At 27.2% G+C, this 19,594-nt stretch overlaps 2 protein-coding genes across 9 annotated transcripts in view; one reads left to right on the top strand and one right to left on the bottom strand.

Annotated features, from left to right (window-relative positions):
* LOC129920542 (vacuolar protein sorting-associated protein 29) overlaps positions 1–19,594 on the top strand; it is a 501,662-nt gene that overhangs the window by 169,081 nt on the left and 312,987 nt on the right. The gene's annotated exons all lie outside the window — the stretch shown is intronic.
* LOC129920527 (voltage-dependent calcium channel type D subunit alpha-1) overlaps positions 11,195–19,594 on the bottom strand; it is a 58,778-nt gene continuing 50,378 nt past the window's right edge. For 6 of the 8 annotated variants that reach the window (XM_056001825.1, XM_056001826.1, XM_056001827.1 and 3 more), the window contains 3 exons: positions 15,281–17,085; positions 12,669–12,802; positions 11,196–11,910 (listed from right to left, as the gene is read on the bottom strand). In XM_056001825.1, coding sequence (XP_055857800.1) covers positions 11,443–11,910; positions 12,669–12,802; positions 15,281–17,085 — 2,407 coding nt within the window. In that variant the 3' untranslated portion in view covers positions 11,196–11,442. Of the gene's footprint in view, positions 11,911–12,668; positions 12,803–15,280; positions 17,086–19,594 lie in introns of all 8 variants that reach the window. The other 2 variants (XM_056001822.1, XM_056001824.1) reach the window with 1 other exon arrangement.

Below are 19,594 nucleotides of genomic sequence, written 5' to 3'. Positions count from 1 at the left end.
GTTTTGAGGTATTTTTCAAGTTTTTCAATTTGAAATTGTATAACTTGTAGTAGCAAGCACCGTTATGTCTGATAAATCAAATAAAAGGTTATATTATCACCATGCGTATTAAAGTTAAATTACATCTTTTCACAATTATCTCAGGATTTTTAATATAAAATAAATTGAAATTTTGCACAATTAAAGTTTATTTAATTACCTATCTACATTATAAATTTCATTCATTGAATTTTGTTGTCGCTTTTTCCTTTCATCGTGTTTCAAATCACTACGTTACTAAAGAAGTTTTCACTTCGAAAAATAGTTATTTTGTAACTACCTATTTGCATAGCCTTTTGATAGAATTTAATGAAATTTTGCGAATTACTATTTTCGAACAGAAAAAAAGTTACAAATAGTTAGAAATAACTAATATGATAGTCATATTTAGAATTGTTACTTATAATAACTTATTTGTAGAAGGAAATGTGCCAGTGCAAGTACAAGTTTGAAGGTGTTTCCTACAAAAATTTCGACTTTTGTTTAAATAGAATTAAACTTTTTTACAAAAGTATAGCTATTTTCCTCTTAAATAAAAGTAATAAAGTGCATTTTATTAAATTTTCTATTTGTTTACTAAGTTATAACAAAATGACGAAGGAAATAAAAAATTGTATTGATTAATTAATTGTTTCTAATTTTTAACCATTATTTTAGTAAAAAATATTTAAAAGCAGAGATTTTTCGAGATTTTACAAGAACTGAATTAAATCAAAAACCATAACTATTTGGGATAAACAAGCTAAATTGTGAGAGCCCTTTAGTTGAGCTATTAACATATATCGTTTAAACTATTATTTTTTGGTACCCTGTATAAAAAACGGTTTAAAATTAAAACAAAATAACTATTTATTCATTTTGGTGGTCCTACTATACAAAAATTCTTTGTATATAGTCCCTCTATCTGACTTTTTAAACAGTCACAAATAACCGTTTTTGACTAGGAAAATATTTTAAAAAAAATTCTCATATATGATTATTTTTTTCTCTGAGTGTATACAATGTTAAAAAAAAAATATTTTTTAAAATTTTCGCAAAAATACAAGGGCCCCCCAAAATCATCGAATCAGGCATCAAAAGAAAGGTCTCTTTAAACTATATTAATCAATGAACACCAAAAGTTCCTTCATGGTCTGGTTGCTGAATTATTTGCAATCCAAGTAGGTATGTTTTTGCTGTGGAAAATTTTATTATTTTTGCAAACCTCGCAAAAAAATCAACAAAAAAGAGCAAACAAAACTGCAATATAAACAAACAAGTATCTACAATACAAGACACGGCGCGTAGTCAAATAAAGGCTCCCAAGTTCAACGATTTATGAAATTAACCCTCCCCATAATATCATTGAACTTTAATTTTAAATAAATAAATGAAAAAAAAAATTAACAAAATCGATAATTAAAAAGAAAAATAGTAGCCTACTCCCAGGAGGCAGCAACATTAATTCAATCTTTTCCCGGAATTACTCGCCTAAATGAGGAATCAATGAACTCAATACCTAAAGACCTCAATAAAAATAAAAATATACCACACATACTCGACTTGTACTATACCATGCTTATAAATTGTACACATCTTTCTGAGAAAGATAACAATATTGCCTACTCTAAGGAGAATTTTTACACATTTCATTGAATTGGGGGGACAACAAAAATGTGGGTTTATGTAATCATATCAAGGCTAGAATTGTTTTGCTTTCTATTTTGAAAAATCAATATGTAAACAAAGTCGGTGTACGATTTCGACGACGACAACGAAAACGACAGGCAACACGGTTAATTTGTTAATCCTTATCATATCGAATGCAAAAGCTTCAAGCAGGCACAAGTTCACTACACTTTGTGACCGAGTTTTCGCCTTCCCGCTTCGATATATATGTCTCTTATACAGACACGATATATAATTTCCATATGGTCAAGTTTAGAAAACAAAAAAAATGAACAATTTTGGCTTTAAACTTACCTTAACTGCCATCATTGTTTTTTTTTTATTTTTTTTTTTTTAATTTTATCCTCGACTTAGTCAAGATGTAAGATACAATTATATTCTTAAGTCGAAAATCGATGCGAATAAATTTCACAAGAAACACGAGTACACAAAAATAAAAACAACAAAATTTTAACACTGAAAACTACTACCAGAGATCTAGACTAGGAAATATTTATCACATTTGTTTTTTTTTTTTTTTTTTAAACACAATCAAAAATATCCTTAAAAGCTTCTTTGAACAGTAAATAAATTTTATTTTGATTAAAACAATTTAATTTAACAGAAAAATCTTTGATTTTTAGTTAGTTTTTGAGGATGCTTAACTCCACCAAATACCGACGAATTTTGTTTTTTTTTTTTATTAATTTCGAAGATAACCTGCGAGCAGTTTACCAGCTTAGAGTTACTCCTAGGAGGAGTGAGTTCATTCTGAAATTTATCAATTGTAATTTTTGTATTTCAATAAGGATAAGGATTAATCATAAGAATCTGAAGCTTTAAGCTGAATGGAGCAATATTGAAAGAGAAATAGAGGAAGAGGAGCTTTTTATCGAAGAAAATATAAAATCAACAAAGCTTTGAAAATATTGCAAGTAAAAGCTTGAGGATGTATTGATTTTATATTTAACCTAGCTTTTTTTTGACATATTACACTGAGAGAAAAGACGCAACGTAAAATGTTCAACGTTGATTTAATGTTGAAAAAAATTAACATGAAACTTCTTTAAAATTAAATTGAAAACACGTAAGAAATTTTTTTTATTTTCGTCGGACTTCAGCTTTTATTGCATTTTAGCACTCTAATTTTCAACAGTGAGATAGCACGTTGGTAAAGCATTCGCCTTGTAACCCAAGAGTTGTAGGTTCGATCCCCAGCGGCTGCCCAATTTTTCTATTTTTTTTAATAAATTGATGCTTTTTTTTTAAGTTGAAAGAACTTTGATTTAAAGATGTTTTATAACGGTAAACCGTTTTAAACTAACGATGTTCTACCTTGATTCCAAAAAATAGTTGAATCAACGTGGTTTTCGTTGATTTTAAGTTTTTTTTTTACCTCAGTGTACTGGAGTTGTCGTTGAAACATAAAATTATTTAACATAATGCAAGCGTTGCTTTAGAAAATAAATTGCACGATTGGGGTCGCACGAAAAGGCTCTTAGAGTTCAAGTTGCTTATAAGAACAAAAAAAAAAAATTAAAAAAACATAAGATACGTTTTTAAAAAAAATTAAAACAAATTCTGAAATCAAATTACCCTCCAAAAAAAAGTATGCAGTGTTATTTGATATATTAATGTGCATTTTCAGAAAAAAAATTTCAAAATCGTTAGAGCCGTTTTTAAGAAAACTAATTTTTTATAAATATTTTTTTTGGAAAAAAAGTTTTAAAACAAAATTTGTATGCCATTTTGTAAAAATCACTAATCAACATCTAAAAACAAAATTTCAAAAAAATTCAATGTCAAGTTTTCGAAAATTTGATTTTTCAAAAAAAAATTTTCAAAATTTTCTTAAAAATCCAATAATTATTTTTTTCAAAGTTTTATTTTTGGCTTATATTAAATTTATGTAATTTATGGGAAAATGTTATCTCAACTTTTTTTTTACGAATGCATAACTTGATATATATAGTACCTATATCGCAAGTAAAAAATGCAAAACTGAGTCGCACGCACCTACTTGATCTTATGTCAAAAGCTGCTTGAAATATTAAAGCTTTTTAAAAATTCATAAAAGTTTATTTAAAAAAAAAAAAATAAAAAATAATATAAAATTGGTTTGAAGTTAAAAAAAAAACGTTTTTTTAAATGCATCACAAAGAATTTTTAGAAAAAAAAATTTGGAAATATAGAAATGTTTACAAATTTTTCAAAAAAATGGTATACCTACCTTTAAAAAGAAAATATTAATTTATAAATAGAGACAAAGTTTCAATAAAATTCACTGCGAGAATTCAAAATAGATTTATCATACAAAATTTCGATCTTATTTTTCAATCCAAAAATGATTTTATTGAAATTTTTGCTTTATTTTAACATTAAGGCCACTAAAACGTTTTTGTTCAAATTTCTTTTATATTGAAATCGGTGGTGTAGTTTACGAGAAAACGGTTCTAAATACCGTTAATTACGGTCCAAATTTTCCACATTACTTTTTTTTACAAAATCGTTAGGGCCGTCATGTCATGTCTGATTGTTATTGCTGCTGTTAAGCTGTTAAAAAACAAGGCATTCCATTTTTGTATGCCCTAGTCGATTTCACTGGTCAAAAATTTTTTTTAAAGAAATCAAAGTATATTTTTCTAATGGTTTTTTGTGCTCTGAGCTCGAATCCAAAGTCAGAAAAATTCTATCACATTACGTTTTTGAGATATTACCATGCCAAAACATTACAAGAATAGTGTTTTGGACGTTTAAAATTCAATATCTCAAAAACTTTTCATGTTAAAGCTATTCTAATGATAGATTCAATTTAAGAAGGTCAAAGAAAATTAGAAAAATATAATTTGGTTTCTATGGAAAATATTACTGTCATTTACGGAAAAATCGATCTTAAAAATCGTTTTTTTTTTTTCATTTTTTCTCAATATTTTCTAAACCAAAAGTATATTTTATCTACACAATTTTAAATAAAAGGTTTTGATCAAAATAACTGCATTCCAAACTTTTCATAAATCAAAAACCTTTTCGGTAACTTTTTTGATTGAAAATTTTTTTTTAAATCCAATAATTTTTGTAAAAGATAAAAATAAAAAATAAAAAATCGTATTTTTGAGGTTAAATAAAAAAAATTGCTTGAGTAAAAGTTGTAGACACTTTTATTATCTACAACTTTTGCATTTAACTTTTTTCGATAGGATGTCTATACTTTTGACAAAAATCATAAAAAACCACGATTTTCGACACCCACCCCCTTAATAAAGTCCAAAAATTGTTTAAAATTTATGTTCTTATTTTTAGCTTACGAAAATGCTGTTTTATAAAAATTTTCAACAAAATTAGTTGAATCTTTTGTGACTAAAACATTTCGCATCAAAACTCATAAAAAACTGTCAGTTTTAAAGGAAATCCTTTCCTTTAATTGAGGCTATATTTTTAAAAGGTAGATGCAGACAGACTTACATACACCGACACGTTTAGTCTAGAGGTTAAAATTGGTGACAAATGAAATTTAAGTTGGTAATGAAAATGAAAAAAAAGGGTTGCCACTACTAAAATGGGAACTTCTAGTTTAATGGAAAAATTGTAACATAACTTTTACTGGCATATCTTTGTTGTTTGGTCAGATAAAAAAATATTTGACTAAGACTCTCTTCTATCTGAAAAATGTCGGGTGCCACCTCTACCTCTATCAAATATCATACAATTTTGCTGAAAAAGAAGTGTTTTTAGTGTTTTTTTTGCATTTATGTAAGGTTCCGAACACTTGTTTGTATTTTAGAAGTGGCACTCGACATTTTTTAAAATAAGAGAGTATATAGCTTATAGCCATTTAGTATATACAAAATTGTATACTGTTTTGTTCAAAGAAATTTTTTTCTTTTAGTTTTTTTTTTTATAGGAAGTCTGAAAAATGAAAAAATCTCCTTAAACGCTCAAATTTTGAGCAAAGACAAAAACAATTGCAGTTCTTGATACATATATTAAATCATAGTTTGTCCACAATACGTTTAAAAAATATTAAAAATACAAAATTTGCACTAAACAATACTCAATACAATAGTCCTCAAAACTCACAAAAAAAATTACGCATACGCCACAGTGTACGTACTGAAAACTTCAAAGTCCTCTAAAATAGTTTGTTCTATACTAACAATCGACATTTGTCGGGCCGAACTTGACAAACAACAACCTTACATAAAATAAAATGCACGACTGGGTCGCACGAACTTGCTCTTAGTGTTCAAGTTGCTTAAATTTTTAAGACCTTTATAAAAAAAAAAAAATCAAATAAAAAAAACATAAAATTCTTTTTTTTTTAAAGAATAAAACAAAATCAGAAATCAAATTGTCCTCCAAAACAAGTATGCAGTATAATTTGATATCTTAAGGTGTTTTTTTAGAAAAAAAAATGAATTTTATATAAATATTTTTTTGGAAAAAAAGTTAAAAAAAAAAAAATTGGTATGCCATTTTGTAGAATTCACTGATCAACATCTAAAAACTAAGTTTCAAAAAAATCCAATGTCCCGTTTTCGAAAATTTAATTTTTAAAAAACAATTTTCAAAATTATTTTTTTCAAAATTTTATTTTTGGCTTATAATAAAATTATTTAGGTGCTTTTTTACAAAAAGTTTCGTTAAAATTGTATAAGTAGTTTCAGAGTTAATTGGATTTTTAAAAAACGGTTCTATGGCAGGTACCGTTAATAATGATTTTAAAAATAAAAATTTTTTATTGAAAGATAGACCTTGTCTTAAAACTTACATTTGATTTTTTTTTACAAAATCGTTGAAGAAATTTTCGAGATATTTCAGTTTTACTAAAATCAGTATATGACAAGTACCGTTATTTTTGGTCCAAAAAAATTAATTCCAAAAACTCCTCTGGAGAGTCGCAAAATAACGCTACATACCAAGTTTAACATCAATTGGTCTAACCGTTTAGATTGTAACTTCGTTTAATAAAATAATTAATGTCTTAAAAAATAAAAGAATTTATAAATAAATACCTACTTTTTTAGCTCTTGTTTGGATTTTATTGTAATTGCAGATACTTTTTTTGTAATTTGGTTCACAATCGTGTCATCATTTGTCCATTCCAATTCCAATGGTATACCTATATCAGGTACAATCCTTAAACATTGCGTTAAACGGAATAAAAATAAAACACAAGCTAATTTTATAACATTCAATAATATATATAAGATATATATTTTATATATATAATGATCTCTTTACAATTTATGGTTTCCAAAAATTTTATTTTTTTTTTTTTTTTTTAATTTATTTTATACTAACATCATGTTAATATTTTTGGAACTTCGACAGCTAATGGATTTTCAATTTTTTTTTTTTTTTTTGTTTTTGAATTTACTCCATTAGAGGTAAAACTAAATTTTCATTTTTACTCAATTTTAGTTAAAAATATGTTAACATTTAGTGTTTTTTTTTTTTTAATTTTTTTTTTTGTGAATTTAATTTTATTTAAATATTTACATTTGTCAATTAAATTTATAATTTATATTTAAGTGTTTTGCAAATAATTTTTATTCATTTACTTTTTGTTTGTTGTTGTTTTTTTTTTTTTTAATTTTGTTTTTATTTGTTATAAGAATTTTATTATAGAAAAAATATTAAAGAGATCTTAAGATAAAAAGTAATTGAGTATATTTATATGACACGTCTTAAGCTGTTGTTTCTTTTTACAGTTTTTTTTTTTTTTTTTTTTAATAGTTTGGTATTCGTTTTAAATTTATGAATATTTAAAAATGAATAATTAGAAAAAAAAATATTTTGTTTAGTATTATTTATGTAGTGTTAATTTTTTTTTTTTTTATTTTTGGCAAAAAATTTCAATAATGACTCATGAAAATAAAAATGACCATTGTGGTCTAGTAGATACTATATTCTTTTTATTTTTCATAAGTCAGGCTTAAAAGTTGCCGAAAATTCTCAATCGTTTATAGTAAATGTTTAACCTTGTTTTTTTTTTATTTATTTATGTATTTATTTTTTTATGAATGTGTGTTATTCTAAATATACATTGAGACTTATTTATAATTTTTTTTTTTTTTTATTTTGGGTCACGATTATTTCTCTGTAGGTATTCAAAAATTTACAATACATTTATTTTGTTGATGTGTTTCAGAAGAAAATTAAATTAAATTTTTGAATTTATATACATACATTGTTTTATTAAATGTTGTTAAAAAAATTAAAACAAGAAGGAAAATTTAAGTTTATGGAGTTTGTATCTATTTCTTATTATTTTTTTTTTTATTTTGCTGTGTTGTGCGCTTTTTTTGTTGTTCTTTTATTTATTTAAATTTTTTATTTTTATTGTATATGTACTGTACAATTCTTAAATAGTAAATTTTTTATGTATAATAAATACGCTTGGCCCCCCATAATCTTGAAACGTCCAGTAAAGATGTGTTTTTTTTTTTTTTTTTTTTTGGTTTTGTTATGAAATTGTATTCAGTTAAGTCCATTTAGATAAAATTTTCGTTTTCTTTTTTAAATTGTTGTTTTTACTTTGTGCTTCTGTCAATGTTAAGTTTTTTTTTTTGTTTTGTTTTTAGTGTAAGTATGCGATTCTGGGCACATTTGGTGGCGGTTCGTATGAATTTAGTATTTGTTTTATTTTTTATGGTTGTTAAATATAATATATTTTCGAGTTTTGAGGCGATTGGAAGAAATTTATTTAGAAAATAAAATAGTCGTATCAGTTAAAAAACGTTTTTTTCCTTTTTAAATTCCACTCAAACAATAAGACAACATTTTCCTAACGTTTTGTCTACTATTTGAAAGAGTCCATCGAAGTATAAATATTATTGAAGGAGAGACCAATTGAACAGAATTTATCAAAATTTTAAATTCGCAGTTAAGTTAAGATAGCACTTTTATTTATTTTATTCAGAAATTTAAAAATAATTGCAATATTTCCGAACTCACCTCTGGTATTGCAAATGTCAACTATCAATTGAAATTAATTTTTATCAACTATCAGTTGATAGTTGTTCATCGCAATAAGGTGGATTTACTAGCAAAATTCTACGTATTCTCTTATATCTTGTATTCAATGTGAAATGTGAACATTTTGAAGTGAAAACTTCTTTGTTATCGTAGACGTACACGACTTTAACTTGTTTAAACTGTTTTGTTTTAATAGATAGATGAATGAAATTTGTACTGTAGATAGGTATTATTGTACAAAATTTCAATTAATTTCATATTCAAAATTCGGAGATAACGGTAAAAAAATGTTCTTTTCCAACACACGTTATATCTTTTGATCTAGTGCACATACAAATTTGATTGAACTTTAATACGCATGCTGATAATATAACCTTTTATTTGATATATTACACATAACGTTACGTGCTCTACAAGTTAGACAATCTTAAATTGAAAAAAATTTAAAAATACCTCAAAACACCTGTGGAGATCTGTTCAACATGGTTGACTTTATAAAATTCTAACTTCTCTTGCAGACATCTTTGAAATAAGATTTATATATCATTATAAAAGGTGAAACAATAAGCTTTCACATGGTATAAATTTTTTAATAGGTTGTCAAACAAAAAAATTGATTTAATAGCATGAGAATATAAAAATAAATGTTTTTTTTTGCTTTTTGGATGAAATTTCATCGAATTTAAAAAATTCTAGCTCTTTTTGTAGATGTCTCATAGACTTGATCGATATATATATGTATATTGAGCTAAGACAATAAGCTTTCAGATGGTGTAAAAATTTGTATAGGTTGTTAGGTAAAAAATGCATTTAATAGCGTGAGAAGATAAAAATACGTGTTTTTTTTCGCTTTTTTTTTATGGAAATTGATCGAGTTCAAAAATTTTAGCTCTTTTTGTAGATGTCTCATAGACCTGATCGATATATATATTTTGAGCTAAGACAACAAGCTTTCAGATGATATGAAATTTATATAGGTTGTCATATAAAAAACATGGATTTGAAGGTGATAGAATAAAAATAGGTAGATTTTTTTTTTGCAAGAAAAATGATTTTTTTTACCTATACGAGATAAAATCGTACTCCCAACCCAATTCAGGCGAATTAAAAAAGCGCAATCTGGTAGAACTCAACATTTTTAAAGGAAAAATTATTTGAAAAAAATTAAATAAGTGCCCCTGTCAAAGTCTTAGCGTCCAAATGGTATTAAGAGGATATTTGGTAGCAGCGGCGGCGGTTATTCTGAGCAAAATACAACTAAACAACAAAAAAATCAATTTTGCAGCCCTTTATAATATGCCATAATTTTCCAACTGTCAAATTTAACTTCGTGTATGTTCGTTTGTTTTTTTTTTATTTTTTTTTTTTTAGATTATTTTTTTTTTTTTTTGTTTTACTGAATTATTTATTTATACAAGTTATGTACATACTTGGTTTAATTTTATAGATATACAAATACATACAGACATTGTGTAAAGCTTATTGAAGTGTTGTTTGTTTTTTCACGTTGATTCTAAATATAATCATAATAATATGAGTTTTTAAGAAATTTTACGTCAATTGCTATGGCATTTTTTGTTTCTTTTTTGAAAAAAAAAAAAAACGTCTAAGTTATGGTATTTTTTTTTTTTTTTTTACTTTATCTAGGGTATTTTACTGATGTTAATGTGTAGTGTGTTAGTGTTTTTTACTTCACTTCTTGTTTTTTTTAATTTGTTTTAGTTTTTTTTGTCTAATTTTTTGTTTATTATTTTGTCTTTAGGCACTTAGTTTCTGTTTTATCTTATCTTTTATTATCTCTTTTTATCAATTTTTTTTTGTTTTTTTTTTTTTTTAATTTTATTTCATTTTGTTAAACATAAATAAAAAAAATTATTTTTTTTCTTCTTCCTGTTGGTTAAGTCTCTCCTTTTAAGTTGTTTTTTTTTTTTTTTTTTTGTTTCAATATTACATATTATTTAAATTCTAGATCATCAACATATTTTTAATACCAAAGGACAATATAATTTAATTTATTAAATTTAAAAAAAATATAATTTTTTTTCCTCTTTATATAAGAATTTGTTAAAATTTTTTTTAATACATTTTTTTATAATAAATATCAATAGCTAATTAAAAATATATTTATATATATTTATATATAAGGACTTTAAGACAAAATCTATTAAACAATAAAATTGAAAAAGAATGTTTTGGCATTTTTATTTGTTTCATTTTGTTGTTTTTTTTTTTTTTTTGTGTAAGGTGGGATACTGTAAATTTATAAAACAAAAAAAAAAAATTATAATAAAATAATAGAATTAGATTAAAATAAAAACCAAGATAATTATATATAAAACAAAAACATCTTTTTCAGAGTTCTTTCAATATTTATATTTCTTTTTTTTTTTAGTTGTTGTATATAGATTTTGTTTTTACTTAATTAAAATTATATTTTACAGTTTATATTTGAAAAAAAAAATATATATATAATAATTTTATGTATTATACCTATTTTTTTTTTTTTTTTTTGTTTATTGTTAAGTTTAAGTATTTGGTTTTTTTTTTTATAATTCAAAAAGTTTCTTACAAAAAGTCTTATCTATTTTTTTTTTCCTAATTTTATTAATTAGTGCTAATTTTTTTAAAAATAAAATCTCTTTTTATTTTTTTTTTTTTAAGGTATATAGGAAACAACATTATATAATGTTTTACAATTTTTACTAAGATTTTTTTTTTCTATATAAATTTAAAAATAATAAAAAAAAGTCACAAATCCTTGTCAATACTCACCAACTGCTATGAGTTGTTGCGACTTCTGTTTCTAGATGGTTTTTGTGGAGATGATAATAAAGTTGATGGTGTTGGATCATTATTACCATTGCCGCTGCCAATGCTTCGTTTTTCAATACTTCCACTGGATGTTGCCAGTGATGGTTGTTGTAATTGTTGTTGTTGTTGTTGATAATGATAATTTGATGTTGGTGATGACATTGGTGATAGCAATTGATTAGATTGACGCCGATTTGAAGAACTTATGGGACTGAATTCAACCAATCCGCGACTACTACTATTGCTGTTGTCTTTGCTGGTAGCTTTGAGTCCATTACCGCTATGTATGCTTTTGGAACGTTCGTGTTGAAGAATTTGATGGGCAGCCATGTCCATTTCTTCACGAGTCATATCGAGAGCTTCTTGCATTTCACGTGAAGTATAAGCAACAAAATCTGGATCGCAATATTTTCCTAATCCTTCGGCAGCTAGAACCTGTAAATGAAATTAAAAAAAAAAAAAAAAAATTATATTCATATCAGCAGCTGCTAGAAGACCTACAGCTTTTTTACGGTTTTAAAATATCAATTTGATTGACAAACGATATAAACTATCAATTTCAATAAATGTCAATTGATAAATTTAAGAATCATTTTGAATTTTAATCGTTTATACACTTTTTTTTCAAAAGATTTCAAATTCACAAAGCAGGAACAATTTATTTTGAAAAAAAAAAAACATCTGGATTAATTTTAAAAGTGAAGTGCAAAACATTTTTGATAGATAATATTTGATAAAAACCAAAGATATTTCCAGCAAATGAAAGCTTTAGCGATTCAAGTGAATAGTGGTCTCGAACTAGTGATGGGAACTATCGAATAAAAACTATCAAACTATCGATAGTTGTAAGATATTCATTCATTCGATAGTTTTAAATCATTCATTCATTTAGTTACTATTTCCATTCGAATAGTTTTTTCATTCGATAGTTTTTATTCCAATGAATAAATGAATAAATGAATGAATGAACTATTCGATAGTTTAAATCATTCGATAGTTCAAATCATTCGATAGTTCTCAGTTTAGTAATACATCCATTGTATCACTGCCACCCCAATTTTTTCAAAAAAATGAGTGTCCTTAAAAGGAACGATACAAAAACTCCTAAAATTCCAAGCGGACAAAAATGATTCTGGCGGAGTAAACTCACAGCAAGACTGATAGCTATTTTGTCAACAAAAAAAAAAACTTACCCTTCCAACAAGACTCTCAGCCGATCCAATTACCTCAAACGAGGTTGGACGTCTTTGATCGAATGGACTACCCGGTGTTGATTGTACCATACGTTCCTGTCCAAGTCCACCGTTTGGTTCATTTTCCGTTGAAACTACATATACATTTGTTTAATTGTTGTTTTTTTTTTTTTTTTTATTTAAAAAAAAAAAATAAAATAAAAATATTAGTCCAATTCTCCAATTTTATGCAAAATAAACAATTTTTTAATAGCAAATTGTTTAAGGAAATAAGTTACTAAGCAAGCGGTAGAAGAATAAAACAAACAACAAAAATTATAAATGTGTCGTTTTAATTTTTTTTTTTTTCATGCAAGAATAGCGGGAACACATAAATAAAAAATATTCGAAAATTATAAATAAATATACAAAATAAAATCGTTTTGCGTTGAAAGCTGTGTATCTTATTAAAAAAAAAAAAAAAACAAAAAAACTATTGACATTTTTATTTGTTTGTTTTTTTTTTCTATTTTTTAATATTATTTTTTATTAAGAAAAAGTTTTTACAACAATTATATAAAGTTTACTTGACAAAAAAAAAATGAGTGGTGCTGTGCTCTATCTACACAAGGATGTTAAGTGGGTTTTTAATTTGTATATATACTTCGTCTTTCAGTCTCTCTTCTTTCTTATTATTTTTGCTTGTGGGCGATCAAGGGTGTTTGTGTAATCTTTATTGTGCATTTTGAGGCTTAAGAGTGGAAAAAAAACTTTGACACGAATTCCTCGTTCAATTAGAAATAATCGTACATAACAAATCCCCTTGAAAAAAGGACCCTATTACGGTTGTCAATATCAATGCGATATTTGACAAAAATCAGCAATTTCAATTATTACACTGGTTAACAAGGGTTCTGTTGCCGGAACAAAAATATACTTTTCTGAAGGTTTTTGGTGTGCTGAACTCGAATCCGAAGTCAAAAAAATTCTAGCAGCTCCCGTTTTTGAGATATTACCGTTAGAAAATGCAAAAAAAACGTTTTTTTGAGTTCTTCGGACCTTATTCTATTGTATAAGGAAAATTGTTTGAGCATATTTAGTAACGGTTTCTATAAGAACTATTTCCCATCTTTCGATACCTGTTTAAATCTTTTCAATATCTTATGTATTGCCCGAGATATCTCAAACTGAAGTCAGTGGGTTTGGCTTCATATATCATAAAGAAGATAATGACATTATAAAATTTTTAAAAATACCAAACAACTGAGGATATCTCGGGAAGTAAAAAAGATATCGGAGAGATTTAAACAGATTTAAAAAGGTGGTAAATAGTTCTTATAAAAACCGTTACTAAATATGCTCAAACAATTTTCCTTATATAAAAGAATAAGGTCCGAAGTGCTGCACTTTCTAACGGTAATATCTCAAAAACGAGAGCTGCTAGAATTTTTTTGACTTCGGATTCAAGTTCAGCACACCGAAAACCTTCAGAAAAGTATATTTTTGTTCCGGCAACAAAAAAAAAGTTTAATTTTGTAAACCAGTGTTATCAATATTTAAAAAAAAAACGTATCTAGTTAGCTTTTAGTCAATTAGGTAAGATTTTATTAACTTTTTTACTTTTAGCTATTGTTTTTTATTTTCAGAATTTGTAGTAGTTTCACATTTATTTTTAATTGAACAATAAATTTGTGGGAAATTTTTTTAACCAGCACAAAGGCGATGAGATTGTGCAACACCTTCAAGCCGGGTGGGGATATTTGAGGCATGATTAGAGAGCGCAGCGATTATCTCCTATGCTGAGATTGATGAATTGATGAAATTTGATTGATGATTGACGAATGATGATTGATCATAAAAAAAAAATGAGAATGAATTTGAATAATGACTTATGATAGCAAATGAAGATTATAATTAAAATAAATAGGCATGGTGTGATGAAGAATGAAATGGTAACGGAGTTACGAATAACAGAGTTACGCGCAACAGAGTTACGGCCGTCAAAGTTACGCGAAACCGAAGTTACGAAAAACTAGAGTATAATTCCATATCGTTCCTCGCAATTGTTGCCAACCCAAAAATCACATGTCATAGCTTAACATAACTTTAGAATTCGTAACTCTAGTTTTTCGTAACTTTGGTTTCGCGTAACTTTGACGCTCGTAACACTGTCGCCCATAACTCTGGTATTCGTAACTTCGTCGGTTTCCCATGAAGAATGGATGATAAAAGAATGTGCATCTATGATGTAAAATACTCAAAACATACTGCAACTGCGCAAAGCGTGAAAAGTCAGCTTGTATTGACTTTCGCCCCCAATCGCTTTACACAGATGTTTTATGTTTTTTAAATTTTTTTTTTTTTTTTCAAAAATATTACAAAATAAAATCAGAGAACATACACTTATTTTATTTTACAGAGAAGCTAAAAGAATGACATACGAAAGAGGAATAATAAGTGAGTAGGAATTGTTGATAAAGGAGATATACAGAATAATTACATCATGATTCTTTTATGGATTGAAATCTATTTATGAAAAGCAGATAGAAAGAGAGAGATTGAAAGAGAGTTGTATTTTTTTTTATGAAAAGAGAGAATAATATACAATAGTTAATTGATGGAAGAACCCTAACCTCCTTCGCCGTGGTAAGATGATCGGTGACGGACTTTATTTGTAATCTGGCAAATACTATTAGCGCTATGTTGCCGCAAATTTAATTTCATCAGTGGCAGCAATGTTGTTGTTGTTGTTGAAGAAGGTATTGGAATTATATTCATATCAGAACAGCAGGCAGTAGTAAGAAACTGCCCACTTCCACTGGTGTTGTTTTCGTCGTCGCCGCCTCCACCGCCGTTTAATTCTTGCGATAGTCGGCGATCTTCGCCGCCACCATCATTATCATCAACAACATCATCATTATCATTACAGCCATCACCACCGCTTGTACTAGCGCTGTTATTACTATCATATATACAAACAATGTCATCGAGATCCGCCATTGGCAAAGAACACACACTACTCATGTCAATTATATCACCACAATCACGATCATCCACATCAATAATTGTCCCCATTTCATCAACAAACACTTCAGATGGATCAACAACGACCGAGTGCGGAAGGAATCCAGCTACAGCCATAGCCTGAGACTGAGCCAAACGAAGGCCGCTAGCTATACGATTCATACCTGAATTTTGATCGCTCATAACTGGATTCGGCGTTATTAGATGAACCACTGGCATCGGTATGTTCGATGGCGGAATTATATCATCATCGGTGCCAAAAGCACTCCTGTGCACCACAGCCTGTGTAATTGTCACTTGATCATCTGTTATGCTGGAGCAAGGTTGTTGATATTTAAGGGGGGTCATAAATTGCCCCCCCAGCGAACCACTTTGATTATCCAAAGTTGTCGACTGTGTCATGCTGGTTATAACCGAACCAGCTCCGTCAGAATCCTCCACGCTGCCATTACGTCCGACAAATGGAACAAGGATGTCATCGGTCAGGCCGAAGGCGCAATCATCGCCGATAGTATTGCGGTGGTAGCTACTGCTGCTGCTGCTGCACATATCGATAAGGCGATTGGAGAAGCGCCGTGGAGGCGGAGTTGGTGGGATTAGTTCATCGCTCAGGCTGTCGGTCTTGAGTGACGTCATCATGGGAAGATATTGCTTGGTGTTGATGGTGTTATTCGAATTCGGTAGATTTGCCAGTGTCGCCGAAAATGGTGGCGACAAGGATAATGGTGACAATGTTGTGGTCGTTGTTGATATTGAACTTATCTGACTTCGTCTAACTCGACTCAGGGAATATGCAGATGCATTGACACTACTTATTGCTGCTGATTCAGCTGCAGCTGGTTTTTGTTGTTGTTCGTCTGTTATGATGGCTGATGGGCGAAGAGATTCTTCTTCCATTACTTCGTCGTCATCGAAGAATTTCCAATTAGGATCGTCCAAAGTCATCGAAGCCATGCCAATGCCAACTGCCCCAATCGAGGCTGTTGGCGGCGGCGGCGGCTCATGAAATTCCATCGACGATGATGAATTTTGAATCCAACGATTATGATACTCCGGTTGATGCATGACAACATCGAATTCTTCATCTTGATGTTGAACTACATCGGACTTGGAATTCAGAAGAAGAAGCTCATCTACTTTCGACTCGTTTTGATTATCCTTTGTTTGTTGTTGATGTTCCTGGCGTTGTTGTCCTGATGTCAAATTCTGCTGGCGATGTCTCGGTTGAAAATGATGATGGTGATGATGGAGTTTTTGTTGTTCTTGATGTTGATGATGGTGATGGTGGTGATGATGGTGGTGGTGGTGGTGGTGGTAGTGGTGATGTGGATAGTAGTAATATGATGATAAATCCTTTTCGTCTCCATTCTCTGATGAGGACGATGAGGACGACGTTACTAGTCCTTCTCTCATTCTAAAAAGTAAGTAACGAAAAAAAAAAAAAAAACGATTTTGCTGTCTATTTTTTTCTTACGAATTTTTGCATGGCTCTTTTAATTTTAATTTCTTTTTTTTTTTTTTGTCTTAATATATATAATATTATATCTTATAAAAAAAAAAAATTATACTAGAAAAAGTAAGTAAGCTTATATTTGAATATATATGGACAAAGTCCTGGGGAGTGAAAAAAATATTAAAAAATTAGTTCAAACAAAATTCTACTCTAAGTTTGTTTAATTTATTATTATTTTTTTTTCTTTTTTATGATTATAAATTGTATTTATAGTTTAAATGCATAATGTAACTTTATAAATTTAAGTTTTACAAATAATTACGAAAGAAAAATATGTATATAAGAAAATTATTTATAAAATTTATGCATTAAAATAAGATTACATAAATATTTTTTTGTATTTTTTTTACTCCAATACTATTTACTACTATATAACCGTTTTGTTAATGTTTTTTTTTTTTTTATTTTTTTATTTGGTAGCAAGTTTAATTTAAAAATTAATATTTTAAGACATGGAAAGTCAAAATAAAATTTTAAATTAAAAAAAAGTTAAAGAAGCTTTATATAGAATGTATATAAACAAACAAACAAAAAAAAAATCAATGTGAGTGTGTTGGAGAGAGATAAATCCATGTAAGAAAGAGAAGAAAAATGAAATATATTGACAAGTTTTATGGTGTAAGAAAAATGTTAAGAATTATGTAAAAAAAAAAACTTCCCAGTGTATGAGCAATTTTTATTTATAATTATTTTTTTTTTTGTATTATTATTTTGATGTGTTTTGTTTTGTAAGTGTTTTTTTTTTCCCCTAAAAGTGAAGAAAGCCGAAATAAAAACAAATTTCAACCTAACTAAGTTAAAAAAAAAAAAAATTCAAAAAGATTAACTCAAAATATGTACTCTGTGCAAAAATTATAACATTCAATAAGTTTTTTTCAAAAATTTATCAAATTTTTTGGAATTTATGCGTCTTTTTGCTATAATTTTTTTTTAATGAAATTAGTTGGAAGGACAATTTTATCAAAGTGAAAATGTTTTGGGCTAATTTTATACCTATTCTTTACAATTGAAAAATTTCAAAATTTTTGAATGTTTTTCAAAAACTAAAACAAAAACTACTCCTCTGTTGTAATTCAGGAAGTGGGAATCCATTTGGCAGATGGGCGTGATTTTTACCAAATTTTGTCAAGGCTTTTATTTTAGAAAAAAAAAAAAAAAAAAAAAAAAAACAATATCAAAATCGAAAATCGACTCGTACAGATTGAAGCCAACATTTAATTTTCTCATTTTCAATTTAAAATTTAGCAATAGGATAGTCCCTTTGCATCCGTTTTGCCAAAATTTTCAATTTACCAAAGTATATAAGGTATTGAATAAATGGGCCAAAATACTTTTTATTGCCTAAAAAGTTGTCACTTTGGTTAAATTAAATTTTTCTTGAAGAAAAATTACAAATTAGTAGAAAAACTATATTGAGTTATAAAATTAGCATTATTTACATCTACAAGTTTGAAACCCAAATTTGGATTGATTTGTTTGCAAATCACGGTAACATTGTGGTTTATCTTGGTAACGCAGTGGTATTTTAAGTTTTAAAGCTAATTTTTTGGAAATAAACTATTAAGAATATTTAATTGAAATTAATTTTTCATAGGAGACTTATGTTGTTCCTAACCAAACAGGAAAAGTAAAAAAATGCATAGATGAGGGTTTAGCGCATCCAATCCCTAATAAAATATCACTAGAAAACCAATTTACCTGTGAATTGATTTGTCGTAAACGCCAATTTTGGAATTTTGGGAAATCGCATTTTAAGGTTTCAGCTTCTATGAAAAAAAACCGTCCGATAGAACTTTTTTCAAATTTTTAATAGAATATTTTGTGCGATATCTTCTTCAAATTTATGTTGTCAAAATTGTCATAAATCTGTTTTGGTTTTCAAATTATCATAGTTTTTACATTTTTCGCAAATAGTGATGGGAACTATCGAATGATTTGAACTATCGATCGATAGTTAGTAACTGAATGATTTGAACTATCGAATAGTTCATTCATTCATTCATTTATTCATTCCAATAAAAACCATCGAATAAACTATCGGATGAAAACTATTTAATAAACTATCCAATAAAAAAACTATTCAAATGAAAAAACTATCGAATAAGCTATCGGAAAAAAACTATCGAATAAAAAAAACTATTCGAATGAAAAAACTATCGTTTAAGAAAACTATTCAAATGAAAAAACTATCGTTTAAGAAAACTATTCGAATGAAAAAACTATTCGAATGAAAATAGTAACTGAATGAATGATTTAAAACTATCGAATGAAAAAACTATTCGAATGAAAAAACTATCGTATAAAAAAACTATTCAAATGAAAAAACTATCGAATAAAAAACTATCGAATAAAAAAAAACTATTCGAATGAAAAAACTATCGTTTAAGAAAACTATTCAAATGATAAAAGT

The sequence above is a fragment of the Episyrphus balteatus genome, chromosome X (assembly GCF_945859705.1).
Source record: "Episyrphus balteatus chromosome X, idEpiBalt1.1, whole genome shotgun sequence".
In the NCBI taxonomy this organism is placed as follows: Eukaryota; Metazoa; Arthropoda; class Insecta; order Diptera; family Syrphidae; genus Episyrphus; species Episyrphus balteatus.
This window is presented reverse-complemented; position numbering and strand designations above follow the sequence as displayed.